Here is a 16,454-nt window from a genome sequence, read left to right on the forward strand (position 1 = left end):
GCAGCTGGGTAGCTCAGTAGATTGAGAGCCAGTCCTAGAGACGGGAGGTTCTAGGTTCAAATCTGGCCTCAGACACTTCCCAGCTGGGTGACCCTGGGCAAGTCACTTGACCCCCATTGCCTACCCTTACCACTCTTCTGCCTTGGAGCCAATACACAGTATTGACTCCAAGACGGAAGGTAAGGGTTAAAAAAAAAAAAAAAGAATTCAGCTTCACTTGAAGAGAAGCAGCGAACAAAAATAATTGGAAATTATATTAATATTGGGCAAATCACTTCCCCTCTCTAGGCCTCGGTATCTTTATCTGTAAAATGAAGAAACTGGAATCAATGATACCGAACTTTCCTTGCAGCTTCAACACTATTCTCAAATCCTTTCTAGCTCTACTATTCCATGTTCTGTGTGCTAAGGCCCCCTTTCTCTCTAACAGCTCACAGTTCTATTTAAATGCCTCCTTCATGATCATGTCAGTTAGTCAAGTTGGGAAGAGAGTCTAGTGGCAGGGCCAGACCCAAAAGGAGATGAACAAACTGATTTGAAACACTCCAGGGAAGATTCTTGGGCCCTCACTGGCCAACCACAAGCCCTGAAAATCCGCCATCAGAGCTTCATATTTTAGGTTAATATACAAATCCATTAAAGGCCTTCGTGATTTTCTCAGACAAATGACTTTTGGTTGTGAGAGTGGTAGTTTCAAAGCTTGGGATGTTGTAGACAGTATAGACCTGATGGCAAGAGCAAAGGAGGTAGGGAAAAGGCATAGTCATCACCAATATCACAGCTCTCGTTTAAGCAGTACTTTCTTCCCAACCGTCCTGTGAGGTGGGTTCAGCAAGTATCTTCATGCTTATTTGATGAAAGAAGAAACTGGGCTAAACAATTTTCTCTTGGTTGCATAGTGCCTAAAGGAGCCAAGATTCAAACCCAGGTCTCTTGGGCCATATCCAGAACCCTTTCTACTACATAAAGCCCGTCTGTTTTTGTTGTTTGTTTGTTGGCTAGGGGCTTAGGAGGGGAGGCTACCCTACCCTAAATTACCTCCTCCTTTTACCTCTTGCCCATTACACCTCTCCTAATCAGTGCTTTCCTTGTCCCTTCATCCCTCTTGGAGCCTGTATCAGACATGGGAAGTCCACAGGGTCCCCCGGCACCTACCACTCCCAAGAGTCAGGTAAAGCAGTACCAGCCTATAAAGAAGCTGAGAAGGTCATTCTCTGGGCCTCGAGGTTCCCTTCAGTAGAATGAGTCAGCCAGAGTCAATGATTCCCTGAGCTCTGGCATTCTCTGGCATGTCCAAGGTTCTATTGTTCTGCTGGGTGAGGGCTCTTGGGCGCTTGGCCAGAGGTCAAACCCAGGCTCCCTTAGTCTCCCACAAGGGGTCATCTCCTACTCCTTCATTTAACGGGGTTTCTAGGAAAGAGGCAAACGTAGGAGCCCTGAGTCCTTCCTAGGGGCTTTGGCTCGAACTATCACCCATGGCCAGAAAATGAGCAAGGGGCATGAAGAAAGAATCCACAAGAGGTAATGGCACAGATCTAAGCTGTCCCTAGGGAAGAGCAACAGAGGGTTGGCCCTCAGTATGGAAGGGAAGAGAAGGCAAGAGGTCCGAGGACAAGGATAACCCAAAACAAGAATGGCAAGAGGGAAGGGAGGAGCGGAGGAATTCCAGCAGCAGAGCCCATCCAGAGCCATCCACCTCTCACCAGTACCAGCCCCTAATTTAAAGTCTCGCGCCAGACAGGTGACCGTCTTGCCACTGTGCTTCACACTGTGCCTGGCACATAGAAGGAGATGCTTATCCTACATTAACTGGCTGGCTTTGCTCTGTCGGATTACTTGTGGAATTTCATGTCTAATTCTGGGCACCATATTGGAAGAAGAGCTCAAAGACTGTCCAGATGATGGTGAATGAGGTCAGAGCCTGAGCTACATGAATCGGACCCCAAACTGGAAGTGTTTATACGAGAGAAGACCTAAGGAGGCCAGGCAGAGGTCTCCAGTTATCCGAAGGGCTGTCGTGGATACTGTCTTTGGAAGGACAGAACAGTTGGGGTTCAGATTGAACGAGAGCTGCCCCAGAGTGAAATTGTCTGCCCCCCAAGACAGAGGAAGTGAGCTCCCCAGCCCTGAAAGTCTTCTAACAGAAGCTGGCAGGCTTCCTGGTCAAGTAAATTTTAGTGATCCTATTCCGACGTGAGTGAAATGAGACAATGGCTTTCAACGATGAGGACCTGCAACTTCATAGCTTCCAGTCTAATGTCATTTCCACATCTGTCCTCCCTCCCAAGAGTTGGAAAAGAACTGGGAGATCATCCAAATCCTACCCCTTTATTTTACAGACAGGGAAATTGAGGCCCAGGAGAGATTTAGGGAGAGACTGAGTTAACTGTCAGTGGTCACTCTCCAGACTCCCAGGCCAGGGTCTTTTCACCTTTCATGATGTCTTGAACATATGAGAAGTGGATATGGGCTGGGCCACCAAAACTCTCCTTCCATGAAGCCTGAAAAGGAGTATTCAAGTCCAGAAGAGAAAGAATACTGCTCCGGGTGACACCATATACATTTTTCCCCAAAGGGCGGTATCATTTAAAAGTCTAGTCGTAACGGGTTTGAATCAAACGCGGCATCATCCTAATAGAACAGTTGGTCATGAGAAGCGAGGCTTTTGGGGGAGGAGGGGCAGAGCTGCCACTAACTAGCATCCTGGGGAAACCAAGTGGGGCTGGGGAAGGTGGCCTCAGGGATACTTGAGCTGTTGAAGCCAGAGGGAGGATGCAGGAAGGGATGTGAAGGATGAAGCTGGGCACCAGAAGAAAAAGGTGCCAAGGTTGGTGGAGGAGCATGTCTGGGCACTCTTCTGCCCCCCCCTTTCCCCCAAGTCCTGGGGACATCCCTAGCCTCTGAACACCGAGCCAGTTAGATTCATGAAGCCAGACACCTGGACATGACAAGTGAGTCAAGTGCCTTGACCTTTTCCCCTGTGTGTATGGGGCACACTGTGTTGTTTAACCCCCGCACCTCTGTGACTGTGTCTGAGGCACTGTTTCCTGTATCTTTTGGGGACTCTCAGCTGGAGGTGTTTGGGACCACAGGAATTAGTGGGGTGATTTGGGGTACCTGTAGGTATTTATGCTTAGCTGCCCAATTCAAGACTATCCAAGGTACTAGACTCAACCCTAAGTAGACAAAGAACAAAAGGAAATTCCTTCCGTCAAAGAGCTTCCAGCCTAGTGGACTGAAGGGGAAACAATGTGCTCTCAGGTCAGTGAATTCAAGGTAATTTGGAGGCCCAGTGAAAAGAGCTCTGGACCTGGAGTGAGGAAGATCCGAGTTCAAAATCTGGCCTCAGATACTCATTAGCTGGTGACCCTGGACAAGTCATAACCCTGTTTGCCTTGGTTTCCTCATCTGAAAAATGAGCAGAAGAAAATGCCAAAACAGTCCAATATCTCTGCCAAGAAACCCCCAGAAGGGGTCACGAGTTGGACACGACCAGATAGCTACCTGGAGGGTTCCCAGGGTTCCAGGAAGTCTTTACAGAAGAAGTTCTGAGAGGCCAACGTGAGATGGGATGAGCCTTCCAAAAGCAGACGCTCCAGAAGGAACGTGGAGTTGGAGAGCTGAAGGCCAGTTTGCTGGGAAGTAGATGTGTGAAAGGGTGTAAAATGAACGAAGCCGGGAAGGTTGGGGGGGAAGCAGATGGCAAGCGTTTTAAGCACGTCTTCACATGTCTGTCACCATGTCTGTCTGATGGAGAACGACGGGGTAACTGATAACGGCAGCTGACATTGCCGCCACGTCTGCGCTTTACAAGACTGCATGCAGGACCATCACCCTCCACCTAGCACAGGGAGGCAGCCAGGGCAGGTGCCCATCTCCTCTATAAACACCGAGGGCCAGAGGGGAGGCGGTGACTTGTCCAAGGTCACATGGCCAGGAAGACACAGCCACACGTTCCACTGGTACTTGCTGGCTTTGTGAACACAAAGACAAAATCAGAGGCCCTTCTTGCCTTCCGGGATCTCCCACTGATCAAGGGACCGAGCAGGGCCGCACATCAGTAAATGCCAGGCATCTAGTCCAGCTCTTGTCCCCAAGTCCAGTGTCCGTCTTCTCTCTCCCTGGCCAGAAAGGCCTCCTGCTGTCTGACCTCACCGACCTGGCCTGTCCCTGTACTTGCAGATGTAGATGAGTGCAGCATCAACAACGGGAGCTGTGACTATGGATGCATCAACACGCTGGGCAGCTACGAGTGTGCCTGTCCTGCCGGGAGGAAGCTCCACTGGAACAAGAAGGACTGTGTTGGTGAGTGAGTCACGGCTCCTCCCCCGTCCCCCGGCCGGGGCCCTGCAGGGGAGGGGAGGGCTGGGAGGCCCCAGGTCAGGGTCAAAGGGCTGGCAAAGGGTAGGTAGAGGGGCTCAAGGATCCTGGGGTTCAGACCCAGGGAGGGAGGGAGGGGTCCACAGAAGTCATTAACCAACCTTTGAATCCTATAGAAAATGTTTTAAAGGGCCAACAAGGGGCAATGACTTGTCCAGGCTCCTCATGAAGTAAGCAGCGGTCAGGACTGGAATTGAGCCCGATCCAGGGCCTTTCCCACAGCACATCTCCGTCTCCAACAATAATCAGGTCCACATCAGACAGCCTAGCGGAGGGGAACCTTCCCCACAGGGCCTCGCTCGAGTCCCAGCTCTGCCACTCCTTAGCTAGAATAGCTTGGACACGTCACTTCCTCCCTTGGACCCTCCATTTTCCCACAGAATCTGGGCTCTTGGATATTTTTCCAATTGTGGGGTTGGGAGTGACCTCAAAGGTCCTCTAATCCAACCCCCCCCAGCAGGGCTCTCCTCTACTGCAGCCCAATGGGGGAACCCCTGTCCCCACCAAAACTCTGCCCATCACCTTTAGTTAAATCGGCCTCCATGGCTGCTGTGGCCTCCCTCTGACACCTTCACCTCACGGAGACTCCAGGAGAGCCTTGAAGGCCTCCTTCATCTTCCCACTCGAGCCCTTCACCAGTCCTCAATCCATACATGCCCTTTGGCTGACTGATGCCAAACCAGATCATTCCCAGCATGGTGACTTTCTTAATAAAGACCCCTACCTTCTGCCTAGAAGGATAAGGCCTAGACAATGGGAGTTGAGTGACTTGTCCAGGGTCACACAGCTGGGAAGTGCCTGAGGCCAGATTGGAAGCCAGGACTTCCTGCCTCTAGGCCTGGCTCTCTGTCCACCGGGCCACCTCGCTACCTCCACGCTAACGTCTTTTCAAAGATGTGGCTCTCGGCACAAAGCACAATGCCCTACGTTGGTCTGGCCAGGAGAACCCGAGCCTCCCTCCCTCTCTTAATGCCCCCCAAGACTCCGTTCAGATAGGGCTGGCCAGGAGCACTGCTGTGGCTCGTCCTGGCCCGCCTCACCAAGGGACTGAATTGAAGTGGCGTGGCTCCTGGCTGCAGGGTGGGGGGCTCTGAGAAATCCCTTCTGCACCCCATTCCTGACCTGCATGGGAGTCTCCTCCTTGGGGACGCCCTCGCCCACTGTGTGACTCTCGGGTCTCCCTCCTCAGAGACGGTGAAATGCCTCCCTGGGGCAAAAGCGGCCCCCAAAATCCAGCTCGCCTGCAGCAGGACGGGGGGCCTGGAGACCTGCTTCCTGGCCTGCCCATCCAACACACTCTTTATTCCAGGTAAGAGCAACAATGCCTGCTGCCCCTAGCCCGAAGCCAGGAAGGGGAGGGATTCCTCTCCTTTGGCTTGAACCAGAACAGCTCAGCTTTTCCCACTTTTCTGGTCAAACATAAGAAACCTAGGGCAAGCATCCCCAGCCTCCTTCAAGGATCAGATCCATCACCTCCTACAAGGGGCCTTCCCTGATCTCCCCTTCCTCACATTATCATTTTATACTAAACTGCGTATGTTACATTCCCCTAGGGAGTGTGAGCTCCTGTTAGCCTGGACTGGGTCAGGAGGGGAAAGAGCACTGGACCAATTAGGAGTCTGAGCTCCAGCCTGGCCCTGACCACCTACATGTCTTGGGGGGGGCGGTACTTCACCTCCCTAGGCCTCTGATGTCCCATCTGGGAAATGGGCTTAATAGCTCATATTGGTAGGGCACTTCTAGGTGTTCTAAAGCATTTCCCATTTGTTGTTGTTGTTTGGTCATTCTATCCTTCATGACCCCATTTGGGGGTTTCTTGGCAAAATTACTGGAATGTTTTGCCATTTCCTTCTCCAGTTCATTTTACAGATGAGGAAACTGAGGCAAACAGGGTAGAGTGACTTGCCCAGGGTCAACCTGCTGGTAATTATCTGAGGCTGGATTTGAACTCATGAAGAGGAGTCTTCCTAATTCCAAATTCTATCCACTGTGCCACCTAGCTGCCCTGCATTTCTTACATATTATCTAATTTGATCATCACGACAGTGGAGGGAGACTAGAGATACACAAATATCACTACCCTCCTTTTACAGATAAGTAGACTGAGGCTCCAAGATGTAAACAACAACTTGCCTCGAGTCTCTTCTGACTACACATTTAGCTCCCTCTGTATTACACAACAAGATCCTACCTCCCAGGACATCTGGATGAGCAGGCATTGCTTCAGAGGGCTTTGAAGAGAAGACAAGCCGACTGCCAATATCTAGAGACATTCCTTTTGTCATTAAAAAGTCCAGTGGAGAGAGCACCAAGCCAGGAGTCCGAGACTCACACCTGAACCCAGCTCTGAGGCTTTTTAACAGTGGGAGGGATCCTGAGCAAGGCACAAGCCTCAGTATCTTCACTTGCAAAATGGGGATAAAAATACTGGTATTCCAGGAGGCAGCCTGTGACTTGGTGAATAGAGTCGGGTCTAGAGATGGGAGGTCCTGGGTTCAAACCTCGTCTCAGATATTCCTGGGTGAGTCACAACCCCCATTGCCTAGCCCTTATGGCTCTTCTGCCTTGGAACCAATATACACAGTATTGATTCTAAGATAGAAGGTAAGAGTTTTTTTAAATTCTGGTCTTCCCAAATGCCAGCGACAACTCTAATGGCCAAATGCCAGTTACTCAGGTACTAGGATCAGTTCTCCCTATTGCAGTCAGTGGGGCTGGTGGACAGAGAGCTCAGGCCACATCAGGGGGGTGGCCCCAGGGCCCCAGACCAGGCCCCAAACAGCTCAGGGCAGTGCCTGTCACCCTCCCCAAGAAACTCTCCTAGACTAGAAAGAGCCAGGTAGCGGTAAAAGGAGTTTCTTCCCTAGATGGTCCCTAGATCAATGAGATCCCAGGCCCAGGCCAGGGCCTCTGTCGGGCATCGCAGCCAACAATATCTAGATTGCATGGGCACCCAGAAAGAAACCCTCACTGGCGAGTCAGGCCCCATATGCTGGAGCCCTGTTAGGGTCATGCCATTCTCGGACAACTTCCACAATGTTGAGCCAAGGGGCTTGGGGGAGGCCCCTTCCCCAAGGAGTTCTGCCGGAGCTTCAGGGTCTTCGGTCTCTCTCTCTCCTCTCCAGATTCTGAGAACAGCTACTCTCTGAGTTGTGGCATCCCAGGACAACAGGGCAAGTCGCCGCAGAAACGCAACTCCACAGTCCCCAGCTTCCCCAGCTGCACAGGTTGATTCACTTATTTGTATTATTTGTTTGTTTGTTTGTTTCTATTCTTGATTCATTTAACTCCCCTCCGGGACCCTGGGCCCCAGGACTAGGAAAGCAGTCAGGGGCCTCTTTAGCTGTTGTTGTTGGGGCATTTTTCAGTCCTATCAGACTCTTCATGACCCCAATTCAGGTTTTCCTGGCAAATAGACTGGTGTGATTTGCCATTTCCTTCTCCAGCTCACTTTGCAGATGAGGAAATTGAGGTAAACGGGGTTCAGTGACTTGCCCAGGATCACACAGCTCACAGTTCTGAGATCAGCTTTGAACTCAGGTCTTCCTGACTCCAGGCCTGGCACACTATCCACTGTGCCACTCAGCTGCCTCCTTCTTTACCTAGGGAGCCCTAAGATGCTGTGACACCAAGGCAGCATGACTCGGAGTTCTGTGTCAAGATTCCAGGATACTCCAATTCCCAGAAGCAGCAGAGACATGGCTTCTGTAGGGAAACCTGGGGCCATGTCCCACCTGTGGCCCAGACCCTCGGGAAATCCTTTCAAACTCTAAGTACCCCCAAGGAACTCCCCGAGGCCACAGGCCCTGGCATTGGCCTCCATCACAACAGAAGATTCTCCCTGAATCATGATCCTTTGAGGAGACAGTCATTGGGAAAGGCAGCTTGGCATGAGGGACAGACCACTGGGCCTGGAGATAAGGAAGCCCGAGTTCAAATCCTGACTCTTGACACATTATGTGATCTTGAGCAAGCCACTTCACCTCTCCCTGCCTCCAGTTTCCTCATCTATAAAATGAGGGCTTTGGACAAGATGGTCTAACTCTAAATCTATCCCTTGGCTTTGTTTCTGAGAGCATCTGATGCGTTTATAGGAGAGATAGCAAAGCCTTCTCATCCTCATCCATATTTACTGTGTACCTTGGGCATGTGATATGGCCTTTCTGGAGGAAGTTGGACTAAATGATCTTGATTCATGCTAGTTTTTATATTCTGTGATTCTTCATTTTACCCTGTCTCCAGTGGAAGGAGGACTAGGGAGACATATGCCTGGACTCTGTCTTAACCAACTAGATTCACTTAGAAGTGATGCGGTGGGGGGGGGGGGGGGGGTAGCTAGATGATGGCTCAGTGGGTAGAGCCAGGCCTGGAGATGGAAGGTCCTGGCCTCACTGCCTGGCTGGGTGACCCTGGGAAAACCACTTCACTCCAATTTCCTAGCCCTTACCCATCATCTGCCTTGGAACTGAGACTTAGGACTGGTTCAAAGACAGAAGACGGCTTTTAAAGTGCCAACTGATTGACTTGAGGCCTCTTCCCATAGTTCATTCCCTCTGCCAGCTGGAGAGTGATCCTGCATGGCCAAAAATGGCAATAAGAACCGTCTTCTTTTCAGAAGTCAGTCAATGAGCATGTATCATGGGCTTACTCTGAGCCCACTCCTAAGAACATTATACAAGTGGCTTCTGGCACTGCCCTTGATTGGCCAGGGCTCCTTGCTGAAGAAGCCCCAGTCACTGCTTTGGCCAAAGTCCTCTAGACCTCAATCACTGAAACTCCCTGAGGAGAGGGTGTCTAGGTGGCTCACTGGGTTGGGAGCCAAGTCCTGGGGTCCAATGTGACCTCATACACTTTAGCTGTGTGATCCTGGGCAAGTCACCTAAGCCCCATTGCCTAGCCCTTACCACTCTTCTGCCTTGGAACCAAGACACATCGTATTGATTCTAAGATAGATGATAAGAGAGAGAGAGAAAAGAAGGAGAGAGAGACAGAGGTAGAAACAGAGAGGGAGAGAGGGAGGGAGGGAGATGGAGAGAGAGGAGGACAGAGAGGGAGGGGGACAGAGACAGAGATTGGGGGGGAAGGAAGACCCTTCTCTTAAGGAGTCACATCCTAGTTATGGGAGACAAAACAGCTTCATAGGAAGTGGAGAGCCCCTGTGGTTCTTAGGACAGAGTGACAGTGGAGAGAACCTTCCATCCTGACTAGGATGGAATCCCAATGAGGCTAGCACAGTGGCTAAGAGGGGAGCAGGGGAAAGTGGCAGCTATTGACCAAAACCCCAAGAAGACCGGCCCTCTCTCCCCATTGGGGCTGCTTGTAGGCCACAGATGGTCTTTGGCTTCCATGGGAATGTCCTAAAGCCCATTGTAGTGAAAGGAGGGAGACCCAAGGAGGCAGGTGAGGGGCTGCCCTGAGGGATACTTTTGCTCCTGGGAGGCTTTCGCTAGTGTCTTTGGGATCCCAAGTGTCCCTGTTCCTAGGAAAGTCTGGCTCTTTTGAGGAACGAAGTGCCTGAGGTCTTTGGGCTTAGAAAACAATAGTCTGGCTCTTGAGCATTCTGTGCCATAGACAGGTCCTTGCTAACTATTTGTGAGGCCTTCTGGGTCCTTCCCTATTCTGGAAAAAAAAAGCTCACCTGAAAGGTCAGGGGTCACAGGGGACTGTCAGAGTTCACAAGGATAGCATTATAGGGTGGTTGGCAGGGGGAGGAGATGGGCAACTTTGGGGGAGCATCGTGCCCCGACTGTGAGCTGCTCCCTTGGCCAGGCACCTGCCCAGCTGGGCCTGAGATGCCCCCCACTTGGCTTTTTTGCAGATCCTCTGCTTCCCCCCATCAAGCAGAAAGCCCGCTTCAAAATCAGAGACGCTAAATGCCACCTACAGCGGCGCAGCAAGGACAAGGTGAAGGAGGTGGGGAAGCAAGCACTGTTAGGTGAGTGGCTGGCGGGCCCACCTGCCTGCTGCCATGGAGGCTGGCACCCGGCATCCATCTGTGCCCAGGGGAGCCAGCAGGCAGAAGGCATCTCAAGGACTCGGACCTCTCCCTAGGTGGAGACAAAGAGGGTCCTTGTCTGGGGGGCCTGAGGAGCCCCTGACTCAGTAGGAAGTCGGGGCAGATTCAAAGGCGACATGCTGAGAGCCTCTAGTGGTGCCTAAGGCCTGTGCCAGCAAGGCAGTGGAGAAGCAAAGTCAGATGTGGCCTGGACCTCCCAAAAGGCTCACAGTCCAATGGGGGGTCTTTTGCATGGCATGAGTGAGGACTGAGGAAATTTGTGCTGCATGGGATCTTGGCATAATCCCCAGGAGATTGTTTGCTGTCTGGGGAGTGGGAGGGAGACTGGACTGCAAAGCAACTGGGAAAAACCGTTTCTACATGTAACTAAAAGAAATTCTAGCAAGTCCAAAGGGGGAAAGCCAGGCACCGAATCTCTGTGTTCCACAGAAAACTAAGCTCAGGGTCCAGCGATGGGCTGAACGGTGCAAGCAGCAGGAGAAAGTGGGGACCGTTGGTCTCAGAGTCAGGGAACCTGCATTCTGGTCCCCGCGTCATGAAAGTGTCTGAATGTGTCTCTAAGAGACCCAGGGCAGGCCGCTTTCTACCCCCATGAGTGCTGGCCCCCACCCCGGCTCTCCATTTTCAGCATCCCCTATTGGGAGAAGGGGAGGGAAGAAGCACTTCTATAGTGCCACTATGTGCTAAGGGCTTCGGAACAAAGATAATCTCATTTATCCTCACAACCACCCCCAGGGGTCAGGGTAGCTATTGTCCCCATTTTACAGTTGGCAAGAGTGAGACAAATGGCGATTAAGTGATTTGCTCAGGCTCAGTGTCTGAGGCCAGACTCCAGGCCCCGCATTGCATCCCTTCTGTCATCAGCTTGCCTCAGTCACTCCTGCGGAGAAGAAGCTGAAGAAGCAGTGACTTTGGGCCTGGATCAATGGCTCTAGCCTGGCCCTATGCCTGGCTTCTCCCTCGGCCATAAGCCATTGGACAAATCAGTCTGACCCTCTGTGAAGGGGATGCAACGTGTACTACTTCTCCCCAGAGTCACTGTGAGGACCAAAAGGGATCATGGCGATAGCATCTGTGGCCAGCTGTCGAGCGCTGTGCACGGCCAAGATGCTACTACACGAGAAGGTGGCGGGCACCTCGGGTTAGGACGAGGAACCTTCACTTAAGTCCTGCCTTTAGCACAAGCACTGCCCTTGTCGGGCCTCGTCACTGTTGGAGTGAGGCTGGGAGGAGACGTCCTCTCGGCTCACATCCCACGAGCCTCCTGGGCCCGGGATTCTCACGGCGAAGCTCGCCCGTCACAAACATTGCTCGACCTAACCTTCACTGGTTACATTCTGAAGGTTGTCTCTTGAAAGCCACCAGGGCCCAGCAGAGGGGGCTGGCCCCGGAGGAGCCCTTCACCTCTCTGGCTTGCCAAGGGTGGGTGAGCGAGGCCACTCGGACTTTTCCCAAGGCCTTGCCCCTCTAGCTCATGCCTCATCGCCTGTCCGAAGGCTCTGCATGCCCAGTGCCCACACAGGGCAGGCACCATAGCTGAAGCCACCACTCAGTGCTCCTCTTACTGGCTCTTCATTCAGCCGCTACTTGCCCCACGCATGGAGGGCGCCGGCCCGAGGTGGCCCCCCAGCTCCGCCTCCCTCGTGCTCCTTGTCTGTCTCTCCTGTGTCCCCTCTGTTATGCCAAGGTGCTCCATTCTCCTGTACAGACAACTGCCAAGTGACCTTTGTGAACCTTCAGTGCGACTCCTCCAAGAAGAAGCGCCGGGGCCGCAAGTCGCCGTCCAAGGAGGTGTCCCACATCACTGCCGAGTTTGAGGTAGAGATGAAGTCTGAGGAGGTCTCAGGTGGGTGAGAGGTCGTCTTACAGACTTCTGGTATTCCACAGCAGGAAGAGATGTGGGTCTGTGGGGGCTCCTCATAGCCTGTTTATCTGTTTTGGACACACATACGGGTGCCTACAGGGCCATACGAGCATAGACACAGATGAGTATACACACAGTTGGCCATAGGGGTTCCGGGTGGAAAACAGGAAGGAAGAAGGATCGCCCTTCTGTGAGTTAGTACCACACTTGAACCAGTGGCCCGAATGGGGCTCTTCCTGGGGTAGTTTAGGACTATCCCACTGCCACCCTAGCCATGACAAGAAAAGGCAATTAAGGGGCAGCAGAACTGCCAGAGAGCTGGCCTTCGAGTCACCTCTGATGTGTGTCCTTCCTCTCCAATATGGCCCTGGGGAAAGAGCTGGATTTCTCCCAACCCCCAGAGGCTCAAGGCCAGGTTTCTCCATCTGAAATCACAAGTGAATCCTCATACCATTTAGGTAGCTAACATTTGTGGGTCCTTCTAAGGTCTGCACAGCAGTTATCTTACCTTTCACGAGATCTCACAAAAGTCCCATCTAGGTGCTTCTCTTGCTGCTGGTCTACACTGGCCAGGGTCCCAAAGGCCAGGGGACCCCAAACACAGCCCTCCTGTCTCCAATCCAGGGGGCTGTCCACTCCACCAGGAGGCCTGGATTCTGTCTAGGGCACTAGACAGGCAACTGCAAAGTTTAAGTGGAAAGAAAGTGGGCCCAGAAGTGGTCAGAAGTTGAGAGTTGTGCCTCAGGCTTCCCTGGGCAAATCATTTAAGCTCTCAGCAGTTTCTTCCTCTGTAAAAAAGGGGTGCTAATCCTTGCCCTAGCTATTTCACAAGGTTGTTGTGAGGAAAGCACTCTGCACACCCTAACGCACTATAGAAATCTGAGTTACTATTAAAAACAATTCCTATTCATCTGTTACTTAGAAACCTGTAACCCCGACTGTGTCCGGAAAAGGCTGGAGCAGAAGCTGCAGGCCGCCATCAAAACGCTAAGGAAATCGATTAATAAACAGCAATTTTACCTTCAGTTTTCGGGTACAGAATATGAAGTAGCCCAGAAACCGGCTAAGACTGCTGAAGGGCAAGAAGCCTGTGGCCCTGGTCTGGCGCTGCTAGACGGGAAGTGTGGTAAGTCAGTCAGTCGGGGACATCTGTCGAGTGCCTACTGTGTGCCAGGCACTGAGCTGGGTCCTAGGACTATGAATACAAAAGGGAAGCAGTCCCTGCTCTCAAGGAGGCTACATTCTACTGAAGGAAATGCCATTATACATAGCAAAAGGGGAGGGGAAGAAAGGCAAATGGAGAGAATGAGGAAAAGGCCTCACACAGAAGGAAACACTTGGTCTGAGCCTTCCAAGAAGGCCAGATATTTCAGGCATGGAGGACAAGAGAGCTGGACACTTTGACTAAACCACAGAGTATGGAAAGCACTCGAGTCATTCATGATGAACCTGGAAAGGTAGATTGGAACCAAGTGCAGAAGTGCAAAGAAAAGTGTGCAGTTGATGCTAGGGGTAAAGGAAGCCACAGAAGTTTCCTGAGCAAAGGAGGGAATTGTGCTTTAGGAATGCCATGTGGGCAGGTGGATACAGCAGAGAAGAGTCTTGGAACAGGGAGCCAGAACTGGAAGCTATTACAATATTATAACTGTTTTGGTAGTCCTGTGTGAGGGGAGGAGCCTGCTCAACAGTGGTAATGGTGTGAGTGGAGAGAAAGAAGAACTGTTTGGGAGGTAACAAGGACAAGACTGATAAGGGGATGAGGGAGAATGAGATGCCAAGGATGCCCAGGTTGTGAACTTCCCCATATCATACCCCCCTACAACAGGTGTCTCCAAAGGCCTTACTTTAGGCCCTTTTTCTTCTCTTGATACACTATCTTTGTTCAGAAGTTTGGTGTCGTTTTGTTGTATTATTTCTTGAATTATAAGGTTGAGGTTTTTTGAGTTGTATTCCAGAAGATCTATGGATATGGACTTAGCAAAGACGTCAGAGGAGTGGTCAGACAGGTAAAAAGAGAACTACGAAAGAGCAATACAATAAAATCCCAGAGAGGATACAGTTTCCAGGAGTAGAGGGCAGTCAGCAAAGTCAAGTGCTGTGGAAAAGGGGAGATGGATGAGGATTGATACAAGGTAATAAGAGCAGAAAATTAAAAGGTCAACAGTAACTGGAGAAAGCCATTTAAGTCAAGTGGCAGATTTCAGAGATCTGAGAAGTGGAAATGAAGGCAACTGCCCAGCAATGCCAGGAAATCACCCAGAGGTTCTAATTTTCCCTATAGCCCCCTTGAGTTGGCTCTAGAACTAAGAAGTTAGCAAGGCTGGAATAGAGAATCTGAAGCTGAGGTAAGTATTTTGCCTATCTATGGGATCTTCTCCAAAAAATGAGATAGTTAGCCTGGATGATCTGCAAGGTCCCTCCCAGCTTTAATATTCAATGATCTAAGAGATAGAAAACAATGTTATGCATGCTAAAGATGGCATGAGTACAGGTGATGGAAGTAAATGGGCTAAATTATAGGCATTGCTATCCACTTCTTATGGGAATGGACAAGAATTTATGATTAGCTAGACTTCCTACCTCACTTCAAAGGATTCCCACTCATTCATCCCCTCTGACACTAGCAATACTTCTAGGGAATAGGCAGGATTGGGCCTACAAACTCAGCAAATCACTTAACCTCTCTAGGCCTCAGTTTCTTCATCTGAGAAAATGAAGGAGCTGGATGAGATGGCCCTTCCACTTCTAAATCTGTGATTTAAATCCGAGATCTAAATCTGAATCTGAGGGAAGAGATGAGTTAAACGTGTCCCTCTTCTTGGGCCAGAGTGAGGCAGGTTGAAGCCTCCAAGAGATTCAGGTTTGAGGTCAGTCTGGTCTAGGAGAAGCAAATTCAGGTATGTCCTCATGGTCATGGTTGGGCTCTGCTTTGGTTTTTCAGTGGCCTGTGGACCGGGCACCTATTACAGCGGAGAGCACAGTAAGTGCCTTCCCTGCCTTCCAGGAACATATCAAGACACAGAAGGTCAGCTCACCTGTGAGCCTTGCCCAAGTAACGATGGCCAAGGCCTAGCAGGAGCCCGGAATGTGTCTGAATGTGGAGGCAAGTACAACTTGATTTCTAGGGGAGTGGGCAAGTCTACACCTGACCTATTGTTGTTGTCTCAGTCTGCCACTATTCCCTCTTGGGAAGGAGAGGCACTAACAATCAGGCCCACATTGCTTGGGTCATTCTAGTCACTGAAATGACATCAGCTTGGATCAAGTCACCCACCAAAAGAAAAGTTAGGAGAGGATTCTAGGTAATACTATATGAATGGTATAAACACATCTATTTCCCTTCCCCTGGATCCTCATTCAGCCCCATGTAATGTTCACCCCAGGCCTATACAGACCAGTCTGCTTTCTAGTCTAGTCCCCAGCACAAAGGAAACAGCAGCTCAATGCACAGACACAGACTTTGGGGAAGCTAAGAAATTCATGGCATAGTGAAGAGAGCAGTCTTCTCCAAAGCTGCTCTCTACCCAGGCAACCCTGGGCTATGAATCTGTTTATGTAAAATGAGTTTGCACTACATGACCTGTAGGGCCCTTTCTAGCTCTGAACCCAGTGAGTTCCTACAAAATTCTTTGGCCAAAGAAAAACAAACAAACCAAGAAACTGGGATGAGTCTAGTCAGTGGCTGTCTCAGAGGTGGTCCCTCTTTGAATTTCCCATCTGTTTGGCTCTAGAGCTCTGGGTTCTGCTCTCTAAACTAAACAACCTCTAACTGGCCAGGTTAGAAATTCTCTCCTCTCTAGAATTTGCCAGAAGTACCTTTGGGGATTTCCCCTCTACTTTTGGGTTGGAGAAAGAGCTAAATCGCAGATGTAGTTGAGAACCCCATCACTGGTCTGCTGGTGGGGCCATTGTTTCAGAAGCTGTCCCCAGGCTGCTGGTCCCTATTGGACCAGCTTCCTCCCATAAGAGATGACTTTTAATTTTTCAGGACAGTGTTCTCCTGGCTTCTACTCATCAGATGGCTTCAAACCTTGCAGGCCATGCCCTCTGGGCACTTACCAGCCTGAGCCAGGACGCACCCTGTGCTTCCCCTGCGGAGGGGGGCTGGTGACCAAATATGAAGGCGCTGTTTCATTCCAAGACTGTGAGACGAAAGGTAAGCACTCCTTCCCCACATTCCCACTCCTTCCCTCT

General features: G+C 51.0%; 1 protein-coding gene across 6 annotated transcripts in view; it reads left to right on the forward strand.

The window, feature by feature from the left end:
• Window positions 1-16,454, forward strand: part of SCUBE1 (signal peptide, CUB domain and EGF like domain containing 1) — a 221,620-nt gene that overhangs the window by 186,334 nt on the left and 18,832 nt on the right. For all 6 annotated transcript variants that reach the window (XM_007502787.3, XM_016425590.2, XM_007502786.3 and 3 more), the window contains 8 exons: window positions 4,183-4,305; window positions 5,570-5,689; window positions 7,506-7,607; window positions 10,199-10,315; window positions 12,105-12,242; window positions 13,183-13,386; window positions 15,202-15,363; window positions 16,249-16,416. In XM_007502787.3, coding sequence (XP_007502849.1) covers window positions 4,183-4,305; window positions 5,570-5,689; window positions 7,506-7,607; window positions 10,199-10,315; window positions 12,105-12,242; window positions 13,183-13,386; window positions 15,202-15,363; window positions 16,249-16,416 — 1,134 coding nt within the window. The remainder of the gene's footprint in view (window positions 1-4,182; window positions 4,306-5,569; window positions 5,690-7,505; window positions 7,608-10,198; window positions 10,316-12,104; window positions 12,243-13,182; window positions 13,387-15,201; window positions 15,364-16,248; window positions 16,417-16,454) is intronic.

This window comes from Monodelphis domestica, chromosome 5, assembly GCF_027887165.1.
Source record: "Monodelphis domestica isolate mMonDom1 chromosome 5, mMonDom1.pri, whole genome shotgun sequence".
NCBI lineage: Eukaryota > Metazoa > Chordata > Mammalia > Didelphimorphia > Didelphidae > Monodelphis > Monodelphis domestica.